Raw genomic sequence first — 23,321 nt, 5'->3', positions numbered from 1 at the left:
ACAAACAAACTTATTAACAAGAGACAGCATGGTTTTGTGAAGGGGTGGTCGTGTCTTACTAACTTGATTGAGTTTTGTGAGGAAGTGACGAAGATGATTGATGAGGGAAGGGCGGTGGATGTTGTCTATATGGACTTTAGTAAAGCCTTTGACAAGGTCACGCATGGCAGACTGGTGCAAAAGGTGAAGTCACACAGGATCGGAGGTGAGCTGGCAAGATGGATACAGAACTGGCTCAGTCACAGAAGACGGAGGGTATCAGTGGATGGGTGTTTTTCTGAATGGAGGGCTGTGACTAGTGGTGTTCCGCAGGGATCAGTGCTGGGACCTTTGCTGTTTGTAGTATATATAAATGATTTGGAGGAAAATGTAGCTGGTCTGATTAGTAAGTTTACGGACGACACAAAGGTTGGTGGAGTTGCGGATAATGCTGAGGATTGTCAGAGGTTACAGCAGGATATAGATCGGTTGGAGACTTGGGCGGAGAAATGGCAGATGGAGTTTAATCTGGACAAATGTGAGGTAATGTATTTTGGAAGGTATAATGCAGGTGGGAGGTATACAGTAAATGGCAGAAACCTTAGGAGTATTGACAGGCAGAGAGATCTGGGCGTACAGGTCCACAGGTCACTGAAAGTGGCAATGCAGGTGGATAAGGTAGTCAAGAAGGCATTCGGCATGCTTTCCTTCATCGGTCGGGGCATAGAGCATAAAAATTGGCAAGTCATGTTGCAGCTGTACAGAACCTTTGTTAGGCCACACTTAGAATATTGCATGCAATTCTGGTCGCCACACTACCAGAAGGACGTGGAGGCTTTGGAGAGGGTACAGAGGAGGTTTACCAGGATGTTGCCTGGTCTGGAGGACATTAGCTATGAGGAGAGGTTGGAAAAACTCGGATTGTTTTCACTGGAATGACGGAGGTGGAGGGGCGACATGATAGAGGTTTACAAAGTTATGAGCGGCATGGACAGAGTGGATAGTCGGAAGCTTTTTCCCAGGGTGGAAGAGTCAGTTACTAGGGGACATAGGTTTAAGGTGCGAGGGGCAAAGTTTAGAGGGGATGTGCGAGGCAAGTTTTTACACAGAGGGTGGTGAGTGCCTGGAACTTGCTGCCAGGGGAGGTGGTGGAAGCAGATACGATAGCGACGTTTAAGAGACATCTTGACAAATACATGAATAGGAAGGGAATAGAGGGATATGGGCCCCGGCAGAGCAGAAGGTGTTAGTTTAGGCAGGCATCAAGATTGGCGCAGGCTTGGAGGGCCGAATGGCCTGTTCCTGTGCTGTACTGTTCTTTGTTCTTTGTTCAATCGAAGTAAATATTGATAAGGTACACTCTCCTGCTCTTCAAATAGTGCTCTGGGGTCTATTGTAGTCACCGCAACACAAACAGGGCTTTGGCTTCATGTCTCATCCGAAAGACAATCCCTCAGTGCTCCCTCTGTAAGACCAGAACTGTTCATTTGGATACAGAGTGCTATGTTTGACTTTAATGCTCAAGGATCTCATTCTAAGGTTTAACTTCCAGTCCAACAACCCACCAGTGACTAACATGGAACAAATTGCCTATCCACAAAACATATAAAATAACAAAAATGTCACATTGCCCTACATCAGTGTTTTTTGTTTCTTGACCTGAACAAAATAACTTCTGACAGCTAGCCTGCATTCCACTTCTTTTGAATGGCAAAAACTTGCCATTGCAGCTTTCTGTTTGAAAACACGACTGTTTGTCTCCCGGTGTTCATGGCCCATGGTTTATGTGTCACAGCTTTCCCACCCCCCCCCCCCCCCCACCCCTTCCTCACCCTAATAAATGACCAGGCCCAGAGTCTTCCAAACACAAGTCAGTGTGAGATGTTTACTCATCGGTAAGATGGGTTAACAAAATCCTTTACTGTTTACAGCCTTTGAAACCATTTCAAAGCCAAGCTCACTGGCATTTTAACCACTTCTTTTGTCTCTCGCTCACTCACTCACTCACTCTGCCATTTAAAAAAAAAAAATGTGTGAATGTGCTTATTAATGAAACACTTGCATGTAATTTAAAGCAAAATGCTGCAGATGCTGAAAATTTGAAATAAAAACAGAAACAGGAATATCTTCTTTAGCAAATCATTTCTGTAGAAAAATGGACAAAAAAAACCTTACATTGATGAATGATGTCACTTTATCAAACAACCTCATAAATTAGCGTACAGACCCAACTTCTCACTCCGCCCCTCCAAAACAAACTTAACATTTGAATATCACTGAGACTTGCATCCTCACTCTCACACTGTCACCTCCTCACTCGCATCATGTTTTCGGGATTAACAAAACTAGGTCCACACTAGAAGTACATCCAATATTCAGGGGTCTAGGAAGGATCGAAAGACAGGAGATGAGACATAGAGTTATACAGCATAGAAACAGGTCCTTCGGCCCATCATGTCTGTGCCGGCCATCAAGCACCTATCTATTCTAATCCCATTTTCCAGCACTTGGACCGTAGCCTTGTATGCTATGGCGTTTCAAGTGCTCATCTAAATACTTCTTAAATGTTGAGGGTTCCTGCCTCTAACACCCCTTCAGGCAGTGCGTTCCAGATTCCGACCACCCTCTGAGTGAAATTTTCTTTCCTCAAATCCCCTCTAAACCTTAAATCTATGCCCCCTGGTTATTGACCCCTCCGCTAAGGGAAAAAGTTTCTTCCTATCTAACCTATCAATGCCCCTTATAATTTTGTATACCTCAATCATGTCCCCCCTCAGCCTTCTCTGATCTAAAACAACCCTAGCCTTTTCAGTCTCTCTTCATAGCTGAAATGCTCCAGCCCAGGCAACATCCTGGTGAATCTCCTCTGCACCCTCTCCAGTGCGATCACATCCTTCCTATAGTGTGGTGCCCAGAACTGTACAGGAGACTTTAATTTCAGGACAATTTGGAAATGAAGGAAGCTCACTAAACATCCCAAGGTAAGTCTCAACTCAAACCAGGCAGTTTCAATCTAACAGGGAGATGGAGGACATGCCTACTGAACTGCAGTCCCTGTAATCCCCCCACCCCAGGTAAATATGGGTGGTGCTGTGTATGAGATAGGTGCAACGTTGCGTGAGCGCCACACAGTCAAAGGGGCAGTGATGAGGTGTGCAGCATGGTCGGAGGGGCAGTGTTGAGGGTGTGCAGCATGGTCAGAGGGGCAGTGTTGAGGGTGTGCTGCATGGATGGAGGGGCAGTGCTGAGGGAGTGCTGCCATGTCGGAGGAGGCTGTACTGAAGGAGCACTGCACTGTCGGGGTGCCATCTTTCAGACGAGACATTAAACCAAAGCCTCATCTGGACACTTGGACATAAAAGGTCCCACATCACCGAGAACATGATGTTGCTATCTGGTCTCTTGACCAACATTCCTCCCTCAAACAAACATACCAAAAACAGAATAATTGGTTGTTCATCTTGCTTTCTGTGTGCAAACTAAATGCATGTCGATCTATATAACAGTGACAACTCTTTTTAACAATAATTAAGTGATTGTGAAGTGAAAATAAATCAAGGGTGTTGGCTCTTTGGGATGTCCTGAGGATGCGATGTTGCTATATGAATGAAATTGTGCTCTGACCACTTGTTGGAATACAAGCTGTTGTATAAACAAGTGCGAAGACCACTTGGAGAGCGTTCAGACTGGACTGTGAGTCCATCAGAGCTGCAGGTAACGGGGACATTACACTGCTGTTAGTTTTGTTTGAAAATGTGATTTCTGACTTTGTGTAATTTGTGAGTGAACTTTTCTCACTTTTTGTCCTAAAGGAAAGGGAAGGTAAAAGCCACTGATCTTCGTCCAAAAAGTCTCCCAAATCTTTCAGTGAAGGTTGGTCCTACCCTCTCAAGCTTCTGGGATATTGCTGCACAAATTGGGAATCGTCATTACAAAAATATTGTGGTGATGGCCGGAGCAGGAATGAGCACATCCAGTGGGATCCCAGATTTCAGGTGAGTCAGATTGGAAAGAGAATGTTCAGAAAGGCTGATTTGTTTTAGTTAGTGGAATTCTGGAGGGAGCTAGGACTCTTGTTTTTTTTTGTGCGTCTATATAAATCAGTGACGACATCCAAGATCTGAGGAAACAGATTTAATAGTAACTTTCAAAAGGGAATTGGAGAAATACTTGAAGGGGAAAAAATTGCAGGGCCATGGGGCAAGAGCAGGGGATTGGGATGAATTGGATAGCTCTTTCAAACAGCCAGTACAATGGGCTGAATGGCCTCCTTCATCAACAACGTGTATAATACATTTAACATAAAACATCCCAAAGCGCCTCCCAGGAACTTACAAAGCAAAATTTGACACTGAACGACATAAGGAGATATTATGACAGGTGACCAAAAGCTTGATAAAAGAGGCAGGTTTTAAGGAGCGTCTTGAAGGAGGAGAGAGAGGTGGAGAGGTTTACGAAGAGAATTCCAGAGCTCAGGACCCAGGCAGCTGAAGGCATAGTCGCCAATGGTGGTGCACAAAATCGAGGATGCTTGAAGCCAGAATTGGATGAGTGCAGATATCTCGGAGGGTTGTAGGACTGGAGGAGATTAGAGATAGGGAGGGGTGAGGCCGTGGAGGGATTTGAAAACAAGGATGAGAATTTTAAAATCGAGGCATTGCTTAATTGGGAGCCAATGTAGGTCAGTGAGCACAGGGGGTGAAAGGGCAATGGGACTTGGTGAGAGTTAAGACACAGGCAACAGAGTTTTGGAAGACCTCAAGTTTACAGAGGGTAGACTCTGGGAGACCAGCCAGGAGTGCACTGGAATAGTCCCAGACACTGCCGGCACCATCCCCGGGTATGTCCCGTCCCACCGGCAGACCCAGCAGTGGTGGCGGGAGTCTGGGAGTCCTCAACATCGACTCTGGAGCCCATGAAGTCTCATGGCATCAGGTCAAACATGGGCAAGGAAACCTCCTGCTGATTACCATCTACTGCACTCCCTCAGCTGATGAATCAGTACTTCTCTATGTTGAACACCACTTGGAGGAAGCACTGAGGGTGGCAAGGACGCAGAATGTACTCTGGGTGGGTGACTTTAATGTCCATCACCAAGAGTGGTTCGGTAGCAGCACTACTGACCAAGCTGGCCGAGTCCTAAAGGATATAGCTGCTAGACTGGGTCTGCGGCAGGTGGTGAGGCAACCAACACTAGGGAAAAACATACTTGACCTCGTCCTCACCAATCTGTATGACGCAGATGCATCCATCCATAACAGTATTGGTAGGAGTGACCACCGCACAGTCTTTGTGGAGACGACGTCTCGCCTTCACATTGAGGATACCGTCCATCGTGTTGTGTGGCACTACCACCGTGCTAAATGGGATAGATTTTGAACAGATCTAGCAATGCAAAAACAAAGCATCCATGAGGCACTGTGGACCATCAGCAGCAGCAGAATTGTATTTAACCACAATCTGTAACCTCATGACCCAGCATATCCCTCACTCTACCATTACCATCAAGCTGGGGGACCAACCCTGGTTCAATGAAGAGTGCAGGAGCAGCACCAGGCATACCTCAAAATAAGGTGTCAACCTGATGAAGCTATAACCCAGGACTACCTGCATGCCAAACTGCATAAGCAGCATGCGATAGACAGAGCTAAGCGATCCCATAACCAACAGGTCAGATCTAAGCTCTGCAATCCTGCCACATCCAGTCATGAATGGTGGTGGACAATTAAACAACCAGCAGGAGGAGGTGGCTCCATAAATATCCCCATCCTCAATGATGGGGGAGCCCAGCACATCAGTGCGAAAGATAAGGCTGAAGCATTTGCAACAATCTTCAGCCAGAAGTGCCAAGTGGATGATCCATTTCAGCCTCCTCCTGAAGTCCCCAGCATCACAGATACCAGACTTCAGCCAATTTGATTCACTCCGTGTGATATCAAGGAACGACTGAAGGCACTGGATACTGTAAAGGCTATGGGCCCTGAAAACATTTCAGCAATAGTACTGAAGCCCAGGTATGTCCTGTACACAAAGCAGGACAAATCCAACCCGGCCAAATACCGCCCCATCAGTCTACTCTCAATCATCAGTAAAGTGATGGAAGGTCTAATTGACAGCGTTATCAAGCGGCACTTGCTTAGCAATAACCTGCTTAGTGACACTCAGTTTGGGTTCTGACAGGGCCACTCAGCTCCTGATCTCATTACAGCCTTGGTTCAAACATGGACAAAAGAGCTGAACTCAAGAGGTGAGGTGAGACCGACTGCCCTTGACATCAAGTCAGCATTTGATCGAGTATGGCATCAAGGAGCCCTAGCAAAACTGAAGTCAATGGGAATCGGGGAAAACTCTCCGCTGGTTGGAGTCATACCTAGTGCAAAGGAAGATGGTTGTGGTTGTTGGAGGTCAATCATCAGAGCTCCAGGACATCACTGCAGGAGTTCCTCAGGGTAGTGTTCTCGGCTCAACCATCTTCAGCTGCTTCATTCATGACCTTCCTTCAATCATAAGGTCAGAAGTGAGGATGTTCGCTGATGATTTGTGCAATTTTCAGCACCATTCGTTCTCAGATACTGAAGCAGTCCATGTAGAAATGCAGCAAGACCTGTACAACATCCATGCTTGGGCTGCTAAGTGGCAAGTAACATTCGCGCCACACAAGTGCCAGGCAATGACCAAGTCCAACAAGGGAGAATCTAAACCTCTCCCCTTGACATTCAATGGCGTTACCATCGCTGAATCCCCCCACCAACAACATCCTGGGGGGTTACCATTGACCTGAAACTGAACTGGAAATGCCATAATAAATACTGTGGCTACAAGAGCAGGTCAGAGGCTGGAAATTCTGCAGTGAGTAACTGACGACCTGACTCCCCAAAGCCTGTCCAGCATCTACAAGGCACAAGTCTGGAGTGTGATGGAATACTCTCCACTTGCCTGGATGGGTGCAGTTCCAACAACACTCAAGAAGCTTGACACCATCCAGGACAAAGCAGCCCACTTGATTGGCACCCCATCCACCACCTTCGACATTCACTCCCTCCACCACTGATGCACAGTGGCAGCAGCGTGTACCATCTACAAGATGCACTGCAGCAACGCACCAAGGCTCCTTCGACAGCACCTTCCAAACCCGCGACCTCTACCAACTAGAAGGTCAAGGGCAGCAAATACATGGGAACACCACCACCTGCAAGTTCCCCTCCAAGCCACACACCATCCTGACTTGGAACTATATCACCGTTCCTTCACTGTTGCTGGGTCAAAATCCTGAAACTCCCTTCCTAACAGCACTGTGGGTGTACCTTCACCCCAAGCACTGCAGCAGTTCAAGAAGGCAGTTCACCACCACCTTCTCAAGGGCAATTAATGCTGGCCTAGCCAGTGATGCCCACATCCCATGAATGAATAAAATAAAGTCTAGCAGTAACAAAGACATGAATGGGAGTTTCAGCAGGAGATGAGCTGGGCAGGAATGAAAGCGGATGATTTTGCGGAGGTGGAAATGGTGGTTTTCGTGATGGCACAAATATGTGGTCGGAAGGTCATCTTGGGGTCAAGGTTGTGAAAAGTCAAGATCAGCCTCAGACAGTTGCCAGGGAGAGTGATGGAGTAGGTAGCTAGGAATAGAGTTTGCAGCAGGGACCAAAGACAATGGCTTCAGTCTTCCCAATATTTAATTGGAGGAAACTTCTGCTCATCCAGTACTGAATGTCGGATAATCAGTCTGATAATTTAGAGGAGTCGTGAGAGATGGTGGTGAGGTAGAGCTGAGGGTCGTCAGCGTACGCGTGAAAACTAACGCTTTGCTTTCAAATGAAGTTGCCAAGGGGCAGCATGTAGATAAGAAATAGGAGGGGGCCAAGGATAGATTTTTGGGGAACACCAGAGGTAACGGTGCAGGAGCAGGAAGAGAAGCCGTTGCAGTTGATACCCTGACTATGATCAGATAGATAAGATTGGAACCAGGTGAGAGCAGCCCCACCCAGCTGGACAACTCTGGAGAGGCATTGAAGGATAGTTTGGTCAACCATATCAAAGCCTGCAGGCAGGTCGAGAAGTCACATCGGGTGTCATTTGTAACTTTGAGAGCTGTTTCAGTACTGTGGCAAGGGCTGAAACCTGATTGGAGGGATTCTAATATGGAGTACCAGGAAAGATGGGCACGGATTTGGGAGGCGACAACTCATTCAAGGACTTGGAAAGGAAAGGAAGGTTGGAGCTGGAGCGGTCGGTTGCAAGGATGGAGTCGAGGATTGTTTTTTTTTGAGGAGAGGAGTGATGATGGCAGATTTGAAGGAGAGAGGGACGGTACCTGAGGATAGATAAACATGAACATATCAGCTCTTGTATTCTGTGCTGTGTGATTCTATGGTCTTAGAGTTTCCTGGCAATTGGTAAGTTGTTTTATCATCACTTTTTTACAGCTTCATATGAAAATTGCACTCCAAAGTTGCTATTGCCAATACTTAGAACAATGTATATCAGTCTCTAGGTCATTGAACTGACCTCCAAGTATAACTATTGAACCAGCAGACCCTCTGTGGTATTGCTCACTGGGTAGTCTTGGGTTTGGAAATTGTTTGTTCAGCTACTAACCTTCTTTGGCCTCCTTATCTCGAGAGACAATGGATACGCGCCTGGAGGTGGTCAGTGGTTTGTGAAGCAGTGCCTGGAGTGGCTATAAAGGCCAATTCTAGAGTGACAGGCTCTTCCACAGGTGCCGCAGAGAAATTTGTTTGTCGGGGCTGTTACACAGTTGGCTCTCCCCTTGCGGCTCTTGTCTTTTTTCCTGCCAACTACCAAGTCTCTTCGACTCGCCACAATTTAGCCCCGTCTTTATGGCTGCCTGCCAGCTCTGGCGAACGCTGGCAACTGACTCCCATGACTTGTGATCAATGTCGCAGGACTTCATGTCGCGTTTGCAGACATCTTTAAAGCGGAGACATGGACGGCTGGTGGGTCCGATACCAGTGGCGAGCTCGCTGTACAATGTGTCTTTGGGGATCCTGCCATCTTCCATGCGGCTCACATGGCCAAGCCAACTCGAGCGCCGCTGACTCAGTAGTGTGTATAAGCTGGGGATGTTGGCCGCTTTGAGGACTTCTGTGTTGGAGATACGGTCCTGCCACCTAATGCCAAGTATTCTCCGGAGGCAGCGAAGATGGAATGAATTGAGACGTCGCTCTTGGCTGACATACGTTGTCCAGGCCTCGCTGCCATAGAGCAAGGTACTGAGGACACAGGCTTGATACACTCGGACTTTTGTGTTCCGTGTCAGTGCGCCATTTTCCCACACTCTCTTGGCCAGTCTGGACATAGCAGTGGAAGCTTTTCCCATGCGCTTGTTGATTTCTGCATCGAGAGACAGGTTAATAAAAGCAAAATACTGCGGATGCTGGAAATCTGAAACAAAAACAAGAAATGCTGGAATCACTCAGCAGGTCTGGCAGCATCTGTGGAAAGAGAACTCTGCTTCTCTTTCCACAGATGCTGCCAGACCTGCTGAGTGATTCCAGCATTTCTTGTTTTTGTTCCAGAGACAGGTTACTGGTGATAGTTAGAACATAGAACAGTACAGGCCCTTCAGCCCACGATGTTGTGCCAACCCTTTAACCTACTCTAAGATCAAACTACCTACATACCCTTCATTCTACTATCATCCATGTACCTATCCAAGAGTCGCTTAAATGTCCCTAATGTATCTGCTTCTACCACCACCGCTGGCAGCGCATTCCATGCACCCACCACTCTGTGTAAAGAACCTACCTCTGACATCTCCCCTAAACCTTCCTCCAATCACCTGAAAATTATGCCCCCTGGTGATAGCCCTTTCCGCCCTGGGAAAAAGTCTCTGACTATCCACTCTATCTATGCCTCTCATCATCTTGTACCCCCTCTATCAAGTCACCTCTCATCCTTCTTCGCTCCAATGAGAAAAGCCCTAGCTCCCTCAACCTTTCTTCATAAGACATGCCCTCCAGTCCAGGCAGCATCCTGGTAAATCTCCTCTGCACCCTCTCTAAAGCTTCCACATCCTTCCTATAATGAGGCGACCAGAACTGAACACAATATTCCAAGTGTGGTCTAACCAGGGCTTTATAGAGCAGCAGCATAACCTCGTGGCTCTTAAACTCAATCCCCCTGTTAATGAAAGCCAACACACCATACGCCTTCTCAACAACCCTATCAAGTTGAGCCTAGGTAGGTGAACTCTTGAACCACTTCCAGAGCGTGGTCGCCAATATTGATGGATGGAGCATTTCTGACGTCCTGTTACATGATCGTTTTCTTGAGGCTGATGGTTAGGCCAAATTCATTGCAGGCAGCTGCAAACCTGTCGATGAGACTCTGCAGGCACTCTTCAGTGTGAGATGTTAAAGCAGCATCGTCAGCAAAGAGGAGTTCCTGATGAGGACTTTCCGTACTTTGGACTTCGCTCTTAGACGGGCAAGGTTGAACAACCTGCCCCCTGATCTTGTGTGGAGGAAAATTCCTTCTTCTGAAGACTTGAACGCATGTGAGAGCAGCAGGGAGAAAAAAAACCCAAAAAGTGTGGGTGCGAGAACACAGCCCTGTTTCACACCACTCAGGATAGGAAAGGGGTCTGATGAGGTGCCGCTATGTTGAATTGTGCCTTTCATATTGTCATGGAATGAGGTGATGATACTTAGTAGCTTTGGTGGACATCCGATCTTTTCTAGTAGTCTGAAGAGACCACGTCTGCTGACTCGGTCAAAGGCTTTGGTGAGATCAATGAAAGCAATGTAGAGGGGCATCTGTTGTTCACGGCATTTCTCCTGTATCTGACGAAGGGAGAACAGCATGTCAACGGTCGATCTCTCTGCATGAAAGCCACACTGTGCCTCAGGGTAGATGCGCTCGGCCAGCTTCTGGAGCCTGTTTAAAGTGACTCGAGCAAAGACTTTCCCCACTATGCTGAGCAGGGAGATTCCACGGTAGTTGTTGCAGTCACCGCGGTCACCTTTGTTTTTATAGAGGGTGATGATATTGGCATCGCGCATGTCCAGGGGTACTGCTCCCTCGTCCCAGCACAGGCATAGCAGTTCATGTAGTGCTGAGAGTATAGCAGGCTTGGCACTCTTGATTATTTCAGGGGTAATGCTGTCCTTCCCAGGGGCTTTTCCGCTGGCTAGAGAATCAATGGCATCACTGAGTTCTGATTTTGTTGGCTGTATGTCCAGCTCATCCGTGACTGGTAGAGGCTGGGCTGCATTGAGGGCAGTCTCAGTGACAATATTTTCCCTGGAGTACAGTTCTAGGTAGTGATCCAGGCAGTGGTCCATTTGCTTGCGTTGGTCAGTGATTGTGTCCCCTGATTTAGATTTGAGGGGGGGCGATCTTCTTGATGGTTGGCCCAAAAGCTCTCTTAATGCCATCATACGTTCCTCTGATGTTTCCGGTGTCTGAGGCCAGATGAATATGACTGAATAGGTGTTGTCAGTAGTCATTTGCGCAGCGCCTGGCTGTTCTTTGTGCAGTGCTTCTGGCTGCTTTAAGTGCTACGGATGTTAACTCGCTGGGGGCTTTCTTGTAGTTCAACAGTGCAATGCGCTTAGCGGCTATGACAGGTTCCAGCTCTTCAATATGAGATTGAAACCAGTTTGCATTCTGCTTCACACGTTTGCCGTAGGTGGTCAAAGCTGACTCCTAGATGGCGTCTCTGATGTGGGCCCACTTGGTCTCAGCATCCCCTGTGGGAGTGTTTTGAAGGGCTGTTACAAGTGAATTTAGAAATTTTTGTAACAGCTGTGGGTGAGAAATTCTGCTCGTGTTGATGCGCCGGTGGCCCTTCTGCTTGGAATGATGCAACTTCTTTAGTCTGAGTCTAACCTTGCTGCACACCAGGGAGTGGTCGGTGTTGCAGTCCGCACTGTGGAAGCTGCGCATGATTTGAACACTGTTTAAGGAGGCTCGCCTTGTGACGATGAGGTCTAGCTGGTGCCAAAGACGCGATCTTGGGTGCCTCCATGAAACCCGGTGACAGGGTTTAGTGTGAAAGAACGAGTTGGTGATGCAGAGGTTATGATAGGTACACAACTCAAGCAGTCTCTGCCCATTCTCATTCATCCTTCCGAGGCAGCTACTAACCAGGCTTGGTTCTATTAAGATAATTGTTCTAACTTGGTGTTTGTCCAACAGAAATCATTGACTAGCCACAGTGAGGCAATGGTAACTCTGCTTTAACCACTTGTCCTAACTTTAGTGGAAAACGGCTCTCTCTCAGTGCAGGGGAATGTTTTTCACAGGTGTATATTTACTGAACCAATGTCTCCTTCCATTCAGTAACCAAGAAAAACAATCAAAAACACTCTCTCGTAATGTACTTTTCATAAAATAATGAAGTTCACACACATGCCATGTAAATGAGTATAGAGATCACATGACCAATTACACCATTTATTTTATTTATCAGAAATTCAGTTATCTACATATGAAATTTCCTCTCTAAAGCTCTCTGCCTCTCTCTCTTCCTTTTAAGATGCTCCCTACAAACCTACCTCTTTAACCAAATTTTTGGTCACCTACCCTAATATCTCCTTATGTGGCTCACTGTCAAATTTTGTTTTATAACGCTCCTGTGAAGCAACTTGGGATATTTAATTAAGTTAAAGGTGCTAGATAAATATAAGTTGTTGTTGTTCTCCAATTAGCCACATGTGGATATTGGACAATACTGCTGTAAATGTGTAAATCTGGTATAACAACTTTGATCTCAGCAGTTTCTATCAGAGGGCAATTGGAACAATTGTAAATTTCAAGTTCCAGGTCAGTGACTTGGATTTTATTTTAAATTATTTTGTCTCAAACATTTTGTGCACAATTATTTGAGAATTCCATTTTTTTTTTTTGTTGGTTGCAATACTGTATTTCTTCTCTTGGATTTCACACTATCCTCTCTCTCTCTGGCTCCCAGCGTTTCTTCGTTCAGTTCCAAATAAGGTGGTAGTTTTGCAATTTTGGAATCTTGGCACATGTGGTAAGGCCAGTGAAGTGGGGCTTTGAACAGCAAAGCTCCAGTACTGGTACAGCCAGATTCTGAGAGCACGCACACGTGGGCTTTGCAACTATTCCAGCGAATTTGAAGGAATTTTGTCCAAAGAAGGTTGCTGCAGGAGCTCGAGTCCTGAGATGCCTTCTGTAAGTTACCCAGAATTCAGACCCATACAGAGGGTTGAAAGGACAATGAGCTTCACCTTCATAAGTACACCTATTCCCTGAGACACTCAATGCGGTGTCTTATTATGAGGCTTTGTGCTAAGTTACTCAGTAGTGAGGCACATGTAATTCTTTACTTGAAGTGACCGCAACCTTTTGCTGTTCCCTTCCCCTCCCCCCGACGTTTACCCCAAAGAGAACACCAGGCACCGGGCTGTATGACAATCTGAAGCAGTATGACATCCCATACCCCGAGGCCATCTTTGACATTGATTATTTCATCTGTAATCCAAAGCCTTTCTTCTGCCTGGCCAAGAGTCTCTATCCTGGAAACTACAAGCCAAACGACATCCACTACTTCCTGCGACTGCTGCATGATAAGGGCCTCTTGCTGCGATTATATACACAGAACATTGACGGACTGGAGCGGGGTAGGGGGTCTTTTTATTTTCTGCAGAGAGACTTGTATCCTTTTTCTAATCAGTTCACGGCACGTAAGCGGCCAGCATGTTGCCCATCGCTAATTGCCCCTTGAGAAGGTGGTGGTGAGGTGCCTTCTTGAACCGCTGCAGTCCATGTGGTTTAGGTACACCCACAGTGCTGTTAAGGAAGGAGTTCAGGATTTTGACACCGTGAAGGAACGGCGATATCGTTCCAAGTCAGGATGGTGTGTGGCTTTGAGGGGAACTTGCAGGTGGTGGTGTTCCCATGCATCTGCTGTCCTAGTCCTTCTAGGTGGTAGAGGTCACAGGTTTGGAAGGTGCTGTCTAAGGAGCCTTGGTGTGTTGCTGCAGTGCACCTTGTAGATGGTGCACTTTGCTGCCACTGTGCGTCGGTGGTGGAGGGAGTGACATATGTCCGTGCGAGCGAACAATTGGTCCCATTTACTTGCTCCACCCTGGATAGATGCCATTAAATGGAGAGGCTGTTATGCCTGTTCCCATTGGATAAGCAAATTCAGATAGATGTCAGATTGTCAGTTTTATCTCTGGTTGTCAGTGAAAATACATATTTAAATTACAATTTCTAGCTAGCAGATTATATATAATTCTTGGAAGTCTTTTAAAGAACCCTGTAAAGAAAAGAATAGTTTCCCCCAGGCTCCCCAAGTCAAGAATTCCTGTGCCTCAAATGTTCGAGCCTGCAGATCTAGAATTGGTTTCGCCACCAGCGAGCATGCCAGCACCCGTAGGGCCGAATCTTCCCTTGATCTTCGTCTGTGAAGAACGAGCCATCACCATCATCATAAAGGAAAGAATAGCATCAAATCCAACATGAGGAATATTTCTGATCTCCACATTAAGTTTTGATTGTTGCACCTTCACCTCTGGCCTGGCTTTAGCTCTGTACTAAATTGACCCATGAGTTGAATAATTTCCACTGGAAGGGCCATTGCTCGAGTCTTTGTTCCTACACATTGGCTCCAAAATGACCATATAGTGAGGATGAGTTTCATGTTAATGATGCAACGGTGGGAGGGGAAGTTGATGTTTCATTTTCATGTCTGTTCCGTTTGGCACTGCCCACGGTTAATGTGCCAATGTTTTCTTCCAGCTGCTGGGATTCCTTCGGAGAAACTGGTAGAGGCTCATGGGACATTTTTAACTGCATCATGTTCCTTGTGTAACTCGTCATATCCGTCAGAAAAAGCAAAGGTAAATGGTGATAAAGTAGGAGATAGGTAACTTTGGGTCCCAGATACCATTAGTTGTGCTCTTTAAGGTGTCAGTTGTGGCTCAGTGGGTAGCACTTGCCTCTGAGTCAGAATGCTGTGGGTTTAAGTCCAACTCCAGAGACTTGAGCATAAAATCAAGGCTGACCGTCCCAGTGCAGTACTGAGGGAATGCTCTTTTCTCTTTCTCTCTCTCCCTCAATTTATCTGTTTTTCTCTCTCCCTTTCTAATCTGGACTTGGACATAAAGAGGTGGCTATTAAAGATTGCTAATTCTGCGACAAGGTGGAGAAGCAAACCAACCAAGATGTGTGCAGGAGGACATAAAACGGCTCTGAGACTGGGCAGATAAAAGGCGAATGCAGTTTAGTACTGAAAGCTGTGAGGTGGTACATTCTGAGGGTAAGATTAAAGAATGAAAATCTGCTTTAAACTTCTTAATGCAATGGGGAAACGAATATAAGAGATAAGTGGATCCTTAAAACAGATTTTAAAAAATTATGGACAAATGGGAATTGTTTCGGACATAAATGTCTGCTAATATCAAAACTGGTAGAGAAGCAAACCAGTTAAGAAATGTGCAGGAGATTAGAGACAGTTTCTTGATGCAGCTTCTGAGATTTATTCTCCAAAGCTGTAAAGAATATTTGTTAAGACCCAATTAACTGGGCAGTATAACATTCCAAGTTTCCACCTTCAGTCTCTGCTTCCAAGTCCGTCTGTTAAAGCCCAGATAGTTTTGGCAAATTGCTATACCCAGCAACCCAGAACCTAGAGCCATTATCTGAAGAAAGAAATTGAATAGGTATGTGGCATATAAGGGAAAAGTCCTACAGGTCCGTTACTGCTGTTGGTTGTTAGGATAATGTGTTTTGATTTTTTTTTAATGTTATAAGGATGTGATGGGGTAGATACAGAGAAACTATTTCCTCTGTTGGGGGAATCCAGAACAAAGGGGCATAACCTTAAAATTAGACTGAGACCATTCAGGAATGAAATTAGGAAGCATTTCTTCATACAAAAGGGTAGTGGAAATCTGGAACACTCTTCCCCCAAAAAGGCTCTGGATGCGGTAGCCAATTGGAGTTTTCAAGACTGAGATCAGTAGATTTTTGATGGGAAAGGGAGTCCAGGGAATATTGCACAATGGTGGGTAAATGGATTTGAAATACAGATCATCCATGATCTGATTGAATGTCAGAACAGGCTAAAGCGGCTGAATGACCTCTTGTTCCTACGTTGCCCTCATTTGGAGAAATACTATTTAAAATTACTTCTCAGGGGCGTGAAAAGACTCGAGAAATTGGGTTGGTTGTCCTTGGAGCAGATAAGTCTAAGCATAAATTTAATAGAGGTGTTCAAAATCGTGAAAGGTATTGATAGAGTAAATGAGGAGAAACTGTTTCCATTGGCAAAAGGATTGATAACCAGAGGACACAGACTTAAAGTAACTGACAAATAAAGCAGATGTGAGATGAGAAGAGCAGTTTCAAGAACATCTTTCAGAGGGGAATTGGATAAACACTGGATGGCGGAAAAATTGCAGGGCTGTGGGGAAAGGACAGAGAATTGGGACTAATTGGATAGCTCCTTCAACGAGCCAGCAGAAGTGTGATGGGCTGACTGGCCTCATGTGCTCATCAGTCTAAGATTCACTGTGCTGTTTTCTAAGGGAGGCTTGAAGGTCTGAGAAACCCATTCGATTTAAAAATGTCCCGAGTTTCTTGCCATTACTTACTCATATTGGAATCTTCAGTCAATAGATGAGGTTTGTTAACTGACCTTTCCTATCCCATGAGCAAAACAGTTGGTGAAAAATTGTATGTTTGTTATTGGGATGGAGGTAATACTGGCAAGGGTGTACTTTCAGCTCTGAAAGACATTGTCCTAAACTGGGTAAGGCAGCGAGCAGATTAATAAAAGCAAAATACTGCAGATGCTGGAAGTACTCAGCAGATCAGGCAGCATCTGTGGAGAGAGAAGCAGAGTTAACGTTTCAGGTCTGTTCTGATGAAAGGTCACAGGCCTGAAACGTCAACTTTGCTTCTCTCTCTACAGATGCTGCCTGACCTGCTGAGTATTTCCAGAACTTTCTGTTTTTATTACACATTATCAGATTTACTGAATTCCGTCTCGCACCTTGCCTTGGTTGGCTTTGAACACTCAACCTCTGAACTAGCGACATCAGGATCAGAGCTATTATCACTAGCTGCTGTACCTCTGCACTGGAGTCGAGTGTTTGTGGCAATAAGATGCTCAACTGTCCAGGATTATCTAAAGAGGAGATGAGCTCATGTCAATATTAGGATTATTTTCTTACCAACTCGTAACTGTGGGATATCCTACAATGTCATTACACTGATACAATACCTGTATCTCAGATATCGATTTTTGTAGAGTGTTTCGGTCATTCACCTGTGCTCCTGCACGTTTTTCTCTTCTAGGCTGCAATTCTAAATGATGAAATTCCGAGATGTAAAACATGTTTGGGAATCGTGAAACCGGACATTGTATTTTTTGGTGAAAGTCTCCCTAAAAACTACTTCTCCTACCGGAAGGATTTTAAATGGAGTGACTTACTGATTGTCATGGGAATGTCGTTGGAGGTAGAGATGCTGATTCATGGTTCTGTTGTACTCTGTAGTTCATCAACTGCTTCCAATAACCGCAGAGCGGGTGCGGCTGCACCAAACAGTATTCCCAGTGTGAACAACGGAAAATCAGAATGGGAGTAGGCCACTCGGTCCATCACCTGCCCTATCTAGACTCCGTCCTCAGTATTAACAGGTTATGTTGGCGGGGGTGGGTGGAGGTTCAGACTGGAAGTCTGGGTTTTCCTTGCTTGTTGTCCAGTTAGTTTCATGGTGGTGGGGGGTGGGGGGGGGGGGGGTTGGCGGTGGGGCAGGTGGTGCTTTGATCCCTGACCTTCGGGCCCTTTGCATGGGGGGTGGGGGGGTCGGGGGGTCGGGGGCAGGGAAGTGCACTCCTCCTCTACTCTCCCCAAAGCTGTCCTTGCCTCCCTTCAGCTGCCAGGTTTCCCAAGGCCTGGGATGCCCACTGTAAAACCTGCAAGACAGGTTAAATCTGAGACTGCAATATTTACCATATTTAAATTGCCAACCTGCCTTCTGAGAACAGGTTGGCTGCCTGCCCCTTGTCCCGCCTCCATTAAACCAGGAAGTGGGTGGGCTGGGGGGCAGGGTTTCGATTTCTAAAATGTTAACACTTGACCCGACGCCAACCTGTTCTTGTGTGCCAACATTCAGCCCTTTGTGTGTCTGATTTATTCTATCTATTCTGTTTTTGGTAATAACTCTGGGAGTACAAATACACAAATCATTAAAAGTAGCGCTATAGGTTAATAAGGCCATTTAATAAAAGCAAACAAATCACACGAGTTTATTTCTAGAGGGATAGAATTGAAAAGTTGAGAAATTACGCTAAATTTGTATCGAACCTTTGTCAGACCACACCTGGAGTACTGGGTACAATTCTGGTTGTCATATTATAAAAAAGATAGAGGCACGGGAAAGAGAGTGCAAAACATATTTACAAGGATGATGATTGTTTTACCCCCATATTTCTAGCAGGAGAGGATGAACAGGCTGGGTCCCTTTTCTCTTGAAAAGAGAAGGCTGAGGGGTAACTTAGTGTCACAACAGTGACTACACTTGAAAAAGTATTTCATTGGCTGTAAAGTGATTTGAGACGCTGGTGGTTGTGAAAGGCGCTATATAAAGTCTTTCTTTTTAATAGAGGTCTTTAAAATTATGAAAGGTTTTTAGAGAGTGAATACGGAGAGAATGTTTCCTCTTGTGGGGAAGAGCAAAACTGGAGGCCATCAATATAAGACAGCCACCAAGAAATCAAATGGGGAATTCAGAAGAAACTTTTTTATGCAGAGAGTGGTGAGAATGTGGAACTCGCTACCACAGGGAGTGGTTGGTTGAAGTTAATCGTATAGATGCATTTAAGGGGAGGCTAAATAAGCATATGAGGGAATAGAGGGTTATGCAGATAGTTAGAAGAGGAAAGGTGAGAGGAGGCTCAAATGGAGCATTAATAAGTTGGGCCGAATGGCCTGTTTCTATGCTGTATATCCAATGTAATCCTATGTACCTTCCCTTCTTGGATGCAGATTGAACCCTTTGCAAGCATTGTGAATTCTGTGCAGCCTCATGTCCCTCGCCTGCTCCTGAACTGGGATCCCGTCGGCCCCTTTAAACAAACACCTTTGAGACATAGGGACGTGAGAAAATTGGGTGACCTGACCGACTGTCCGGGTGTTGGTAAAACTTCTGGGGTGGGACACTGACCTGGATGAACTAATCAAGGTACAGGCGCGTAAAGTGATGCATATTTGTGGAAAGATCTTGTGAATGTCACTTTAAAATCTTCTGTATCTTCTGTATTTCTGGATAACCTTGCAAATCTATTGCACTCTTTGACATTTTCCATTTCAATGATTTATTTATGCAGAAAACATGCAATAGCATCAACTATAAGCATGTTTTAATGTCTAAATTACTTTTCTCTCCAGCTCGCAACCTATCCCACTTCTGTGTCTCTGATCCAATATCAGATCTGATGCAGTCTAGACTAATAATGCTATTAGTTTAATCTTCAAGTTGGTAAATATATTCAGAAAATGCAAAACAACCTACTTCAGTTTCCTTCACAGCTGACCCTGTTTTGTGATTTTTCAATTGTATATTCTTGGAACTAGTTCCCAGATGAGTTCCACATTGAAATCTCTCTATCCTGTGGCAACAGAGGACATATTGGAGATTAGAGTTTAGATTAGATTAGAGATACAGCACTGAAACAGGCCCTTCGGCCCACCGAGTCTGTGCCGAACATCAACCACCCATTTATACTAATCCTACACTAATCCCATATTCCTACCAAACATCCCCACCTGTCCCTATATTTCCCTACCACCTACCTATACTAGTGACAATTTATAATGGCCTGTTTACTTATCAACCTGCAAGTCTTTTGGCTTGTGGGAGGAAACCGGAGCACCCGGAGAAAACCCACGCAGACACAGGGAGAACTTGCAAACTCCACACAGGCAGTACCCGGAATCGAACCCGGGTCCCTGGAGCTGTGAGGCTGCAGTGCTAACCACTGCGCCACTGTGCCGCCCAAATAGTTAGCGTTCCGTCGGTCACCAAGCAGTAACTCTAGTGACTCCAGTGAACTCTCCCCACATAGCACAAGAGGAGGGCCAGTCACCATACAACTCTTAAAGATCTCTCATAAGAACACAAAAAATAGCAGGAGTAGACCATACGGCCTCTCAAGCCTGCTCCGCCATTCAATGTGATCATAGCTGATCTTAGGATTCAGCTCCACTTTCCTGCCCACTCGCTATACCCCTTGGTTCCCTAAGAGACCAAAAATTTGTCTATCCCAGCCTTAAATATACTCAATGATGGAGCATCCACAACCCTCTGGGGTAGAAAATTCCAAAGATTCACAACACTTTGAGTGAAGAAATTTCTCCCCATCTCTATCTTAAATGATCATCCCCTTATCATGAGACTGTGCCCCCGTGTTCTAGATACCCCAGCCAGGAGAAACAACCTCTGTGTCTACCCTATCCAGCCCTTCAGAATCTTGTATGTTCCAATGAGATCACCTCTCATTCTTCTAAACTCCAAAGAGAGTATAGACCCAGTTTACTCAGACTCTTGTCATGGAACAACCCTCTCATCCTAGGAACCAATCTAGTGAACCTTCACTGCACTGCCTCCAAGGCAAGTATGTCCTTCCTTTAAATATGGAGACCAAAACTGCACACAGTACTCCAGGTGTGCTCTCACCAAAGCCCTCTACAATTTAGCAAGACTTCCTTATTCTTGTACTCCAATCCCCTTATAATAAAGGCCAACCTGCCATTTGCCTTCTTAATTGCTCTCCACTTAGGCTGGATAGGGAAAGGGAATGGGACTATTTGGAGTGCTCTTTCTAAGAGTCAGCATGGGTGTGATGGTCCAATTTCGTTGCCCATTTGGCCCATTGCTTTTGTGCTGATGCTTCAAAGGAACTCTCCACTTCGTTTCATTCCCTTGTGCTTTGCCCGTACCCCTTAACTTTTTTTTTTAGCTGAAATACCCTGCCTTGTGACAACCTATCCCCATGAAGTCACAAAACTAAGCTACTGAGAAATCTGGGCAAGCAGACTTTGTTTGCTTGATACTAAATGCACATTGCCTTCTAATTACACAGCCTCCTTTCCTCAGTCCAGTTTAAGATGTAGTTTGGCAGAGAAAAAGTTTTGTCTATCCCAAGTGTGCACAGGGTTTCCCCTAGACTCTAACCAGTGAAAGCTGTCAACCCTCCAGTATAGAGCACCAATATACTTCCTGTTGCCTTTTAAAAAAAAAAAAAAAAAAAAAAAAATTCATGGGATGTGGGTATTGCTGGCAAGGCCAGCATTTATTGCTCATCCCTAATTGCCCTTGGGAAGGTGGTGGTGAGCCACCGCCTTAACCACTGCAGTTCATGTGTAGGTAAACCCACAGTGCTGTTAGGGAGGGAGTTCCAGGATTTTGACCCAGCGACAGTGAAGGAACGATGATATAGTCCCAAGTCAGGATGGTGTGTGGCCTGGAGGGGAACTTGCAGGTGGTGGTGTTCCCATGCATCTGCTGCCCTTGTTCTTCTAGGAGGTAGAGTTTGCAGGTTTGGGAGGTGCTGTCAATGGAGCATTGGCGAGTTGCTGCAGTGCATCCTGTAGATAGTACACAATGCAACAGCTCAGCAAGTACAAAATCATAGAATAGAATCTTACAGCGCAGGAGGTCAGGTCTTAGAAAGAGCTGTCCAATTTTGTCCCGCACTGCAGCTTTTTCTCCATAACCCTGTAAATTAGTCCTCTTCCAGTACATCAAAATACAAAACTATGTTCCTAAACATCTACCTGGGCCCTCCTTTCGTTCACAGCTCTGGAACTTTAACATCCTTATTTGTGTGCCGATGTCCATCACTAAACTTGGTAAGATCACCGTCACCTGTCCTATCTCTCAACAACAAGCATCATTTGTATTTATATAGCACTGTAACATAGTCACACCTCCCCAAAACACTTCACAGGACTGTTGTCAAACAAATTTGGACACTGAGCCACAAAAATAGATATTATGACAGGTGACCGAAAGCTTGTTCAAAGAGATAGGTTTGAGGAGCATTTTAAAAGGAGGAAGGAGAGGTTCGTGGAAGGAATTCCAGGGCTCGGGCAGCTGAAGCCACAGCCACCAATGGTGGAGCGATCAAAATCAGGAATGCACAAGAGCAGAGAATCGGAGGAGTGCAGGAATCTTGGAGGATTTTGGAGCTGGAGGAGGTTACACAGATGGGGTTGGGGGGGAGGGGGAGATGAGGTTTGAAAACTAGGATGAGAATTTTTCAATCGAATCTTTGCAGAGCGGGAGCCAGTTTAGGTGAGAGTACAGATATTGGTTGAGCAGTTTTTTGTGTCACGTGCCTTGACAGTATTTGCATTTTTTCCCCTCATTTTAAGCGCTGACTTAACTCTGTGGTGAGATTAGTTTTTTAAAGAACCTACTTGCAGGAGTGGTCTGTAGATACCGTTCTGTTGTTTAATAAACTGCCTGATTGAATTTTGTTGCAGTGTGAAACTGGTTTCCTCTCCAGAACAGAACTGACTGAGGAGCCATCATTCCAGGCGACCCTGAAAAAACAAGCAGGCTCACAGGACCGGACCACCCACTTATCCCCGCAAGACCATGGCATCAAAATTCTACAGGGTACCAGGAATAAAACCCCAGGGACAGAGCTATGATGCATTGAAAAGCCTTCCCATTAACATACAGCACTCCTGCATTCAAAGCAGCTCTGAAGAGAGTTGGTGTGCATCAGAATCTGGGACTGAGTAAAGATTAAATATTACCATTTGGCTTGTTAACAAAATCAACTTTCATTAGGCAAGAAGGGGGTTGGGGGCATGTATCTGTTCTAACTGCATCTTGAACTGATTTACGGTATTTATCGGAGACCATTGCAAGTTTCCTCTAAGTAACCCTCTCCTTTTCCTCATTATTTTCCAATAGTTTCAGCACTTTAGGAACTGCCTATCGACATGAAATATTTTAATGAGTTTTTAATTTTAAATTTTCATTTTAATGTGTGATTTATTTCCTACCTCAAAGATATGATTGACACTAAGCTGATTTAACAACAGACGAGCGATATGGATCAAGTCTGACATGAATGAACTGTAGCAAATTGTGAAAAGTCTACTTTTATAATTTTGCACGCTTTGAATCTATTTTAACTTAATAAAATCACGTTTACAAATGTAGTATTATATCTATGGCTCAGTTAGACCCCAACTGGAGTTCAGTTCTGGGCACTGCACCTCAGGAAGGTTATAGTGGCCTTGGAGGGGGTGCAGTGCAGAGTCACCAGAATGATACCGGGGTTAAAAGGGTTAAAATACAAGGACAGGTTGCATAGATTGAGC

The 23,321-nt window shown here is 45.4% G+C and overlaps 1 protein-coding gene across 1 annotated transcript; it reads left to right on the top strand.

Moving 5' to 3' along the window:
* The first annotated feature begins 3,912 nt into the window (after window positions 1–3,912).
* Window positions 3,913–22,762, top strand: si:dkey-103i16.6 (uncharacterized protein LOC557125 homolog). Its single transcript, XM_068051156.1, is given in 7 exon segments — window positions 3,913–3,974; window positions 13,357–13,589; window positions 14,713–14,813; window positions 17,275–17,436; window positions 18,969–19,105; window positions 19,107–19,164; window positions 22,470–22,762. Coding segments are annotated over 7 exon segments (909 nt in total). The 5' UTR covers window positions 3,913–3,927; the 3' UTR covers window positions 22,641–22,762.
* Window positions 22,763–23,321: the final 559 nt, after the last annotated feature.

The sequence above is a fragment of the Heterodontus francisci genome, chromosome 18, assembly GCF_036365525.1.
Source record: "Heterodontus francisci isolate sHetFra1 chromosome 18, sHetFra1.hap1, whole genome shotgun sequence".
Taxonomy (NCBI): domain Eukaryota; kingdom Metazoa; phylum Chordata; class Chondrichthyes; order Heterodontiformes; family Heterodontidae; genus Heterodontus; species Heterodontus francisci.
The sequence above is the reverse complement of the archived record's forward strand: the minus strand, read 5'-3'. Positions and strand labels throughout refer to the sequence as shown.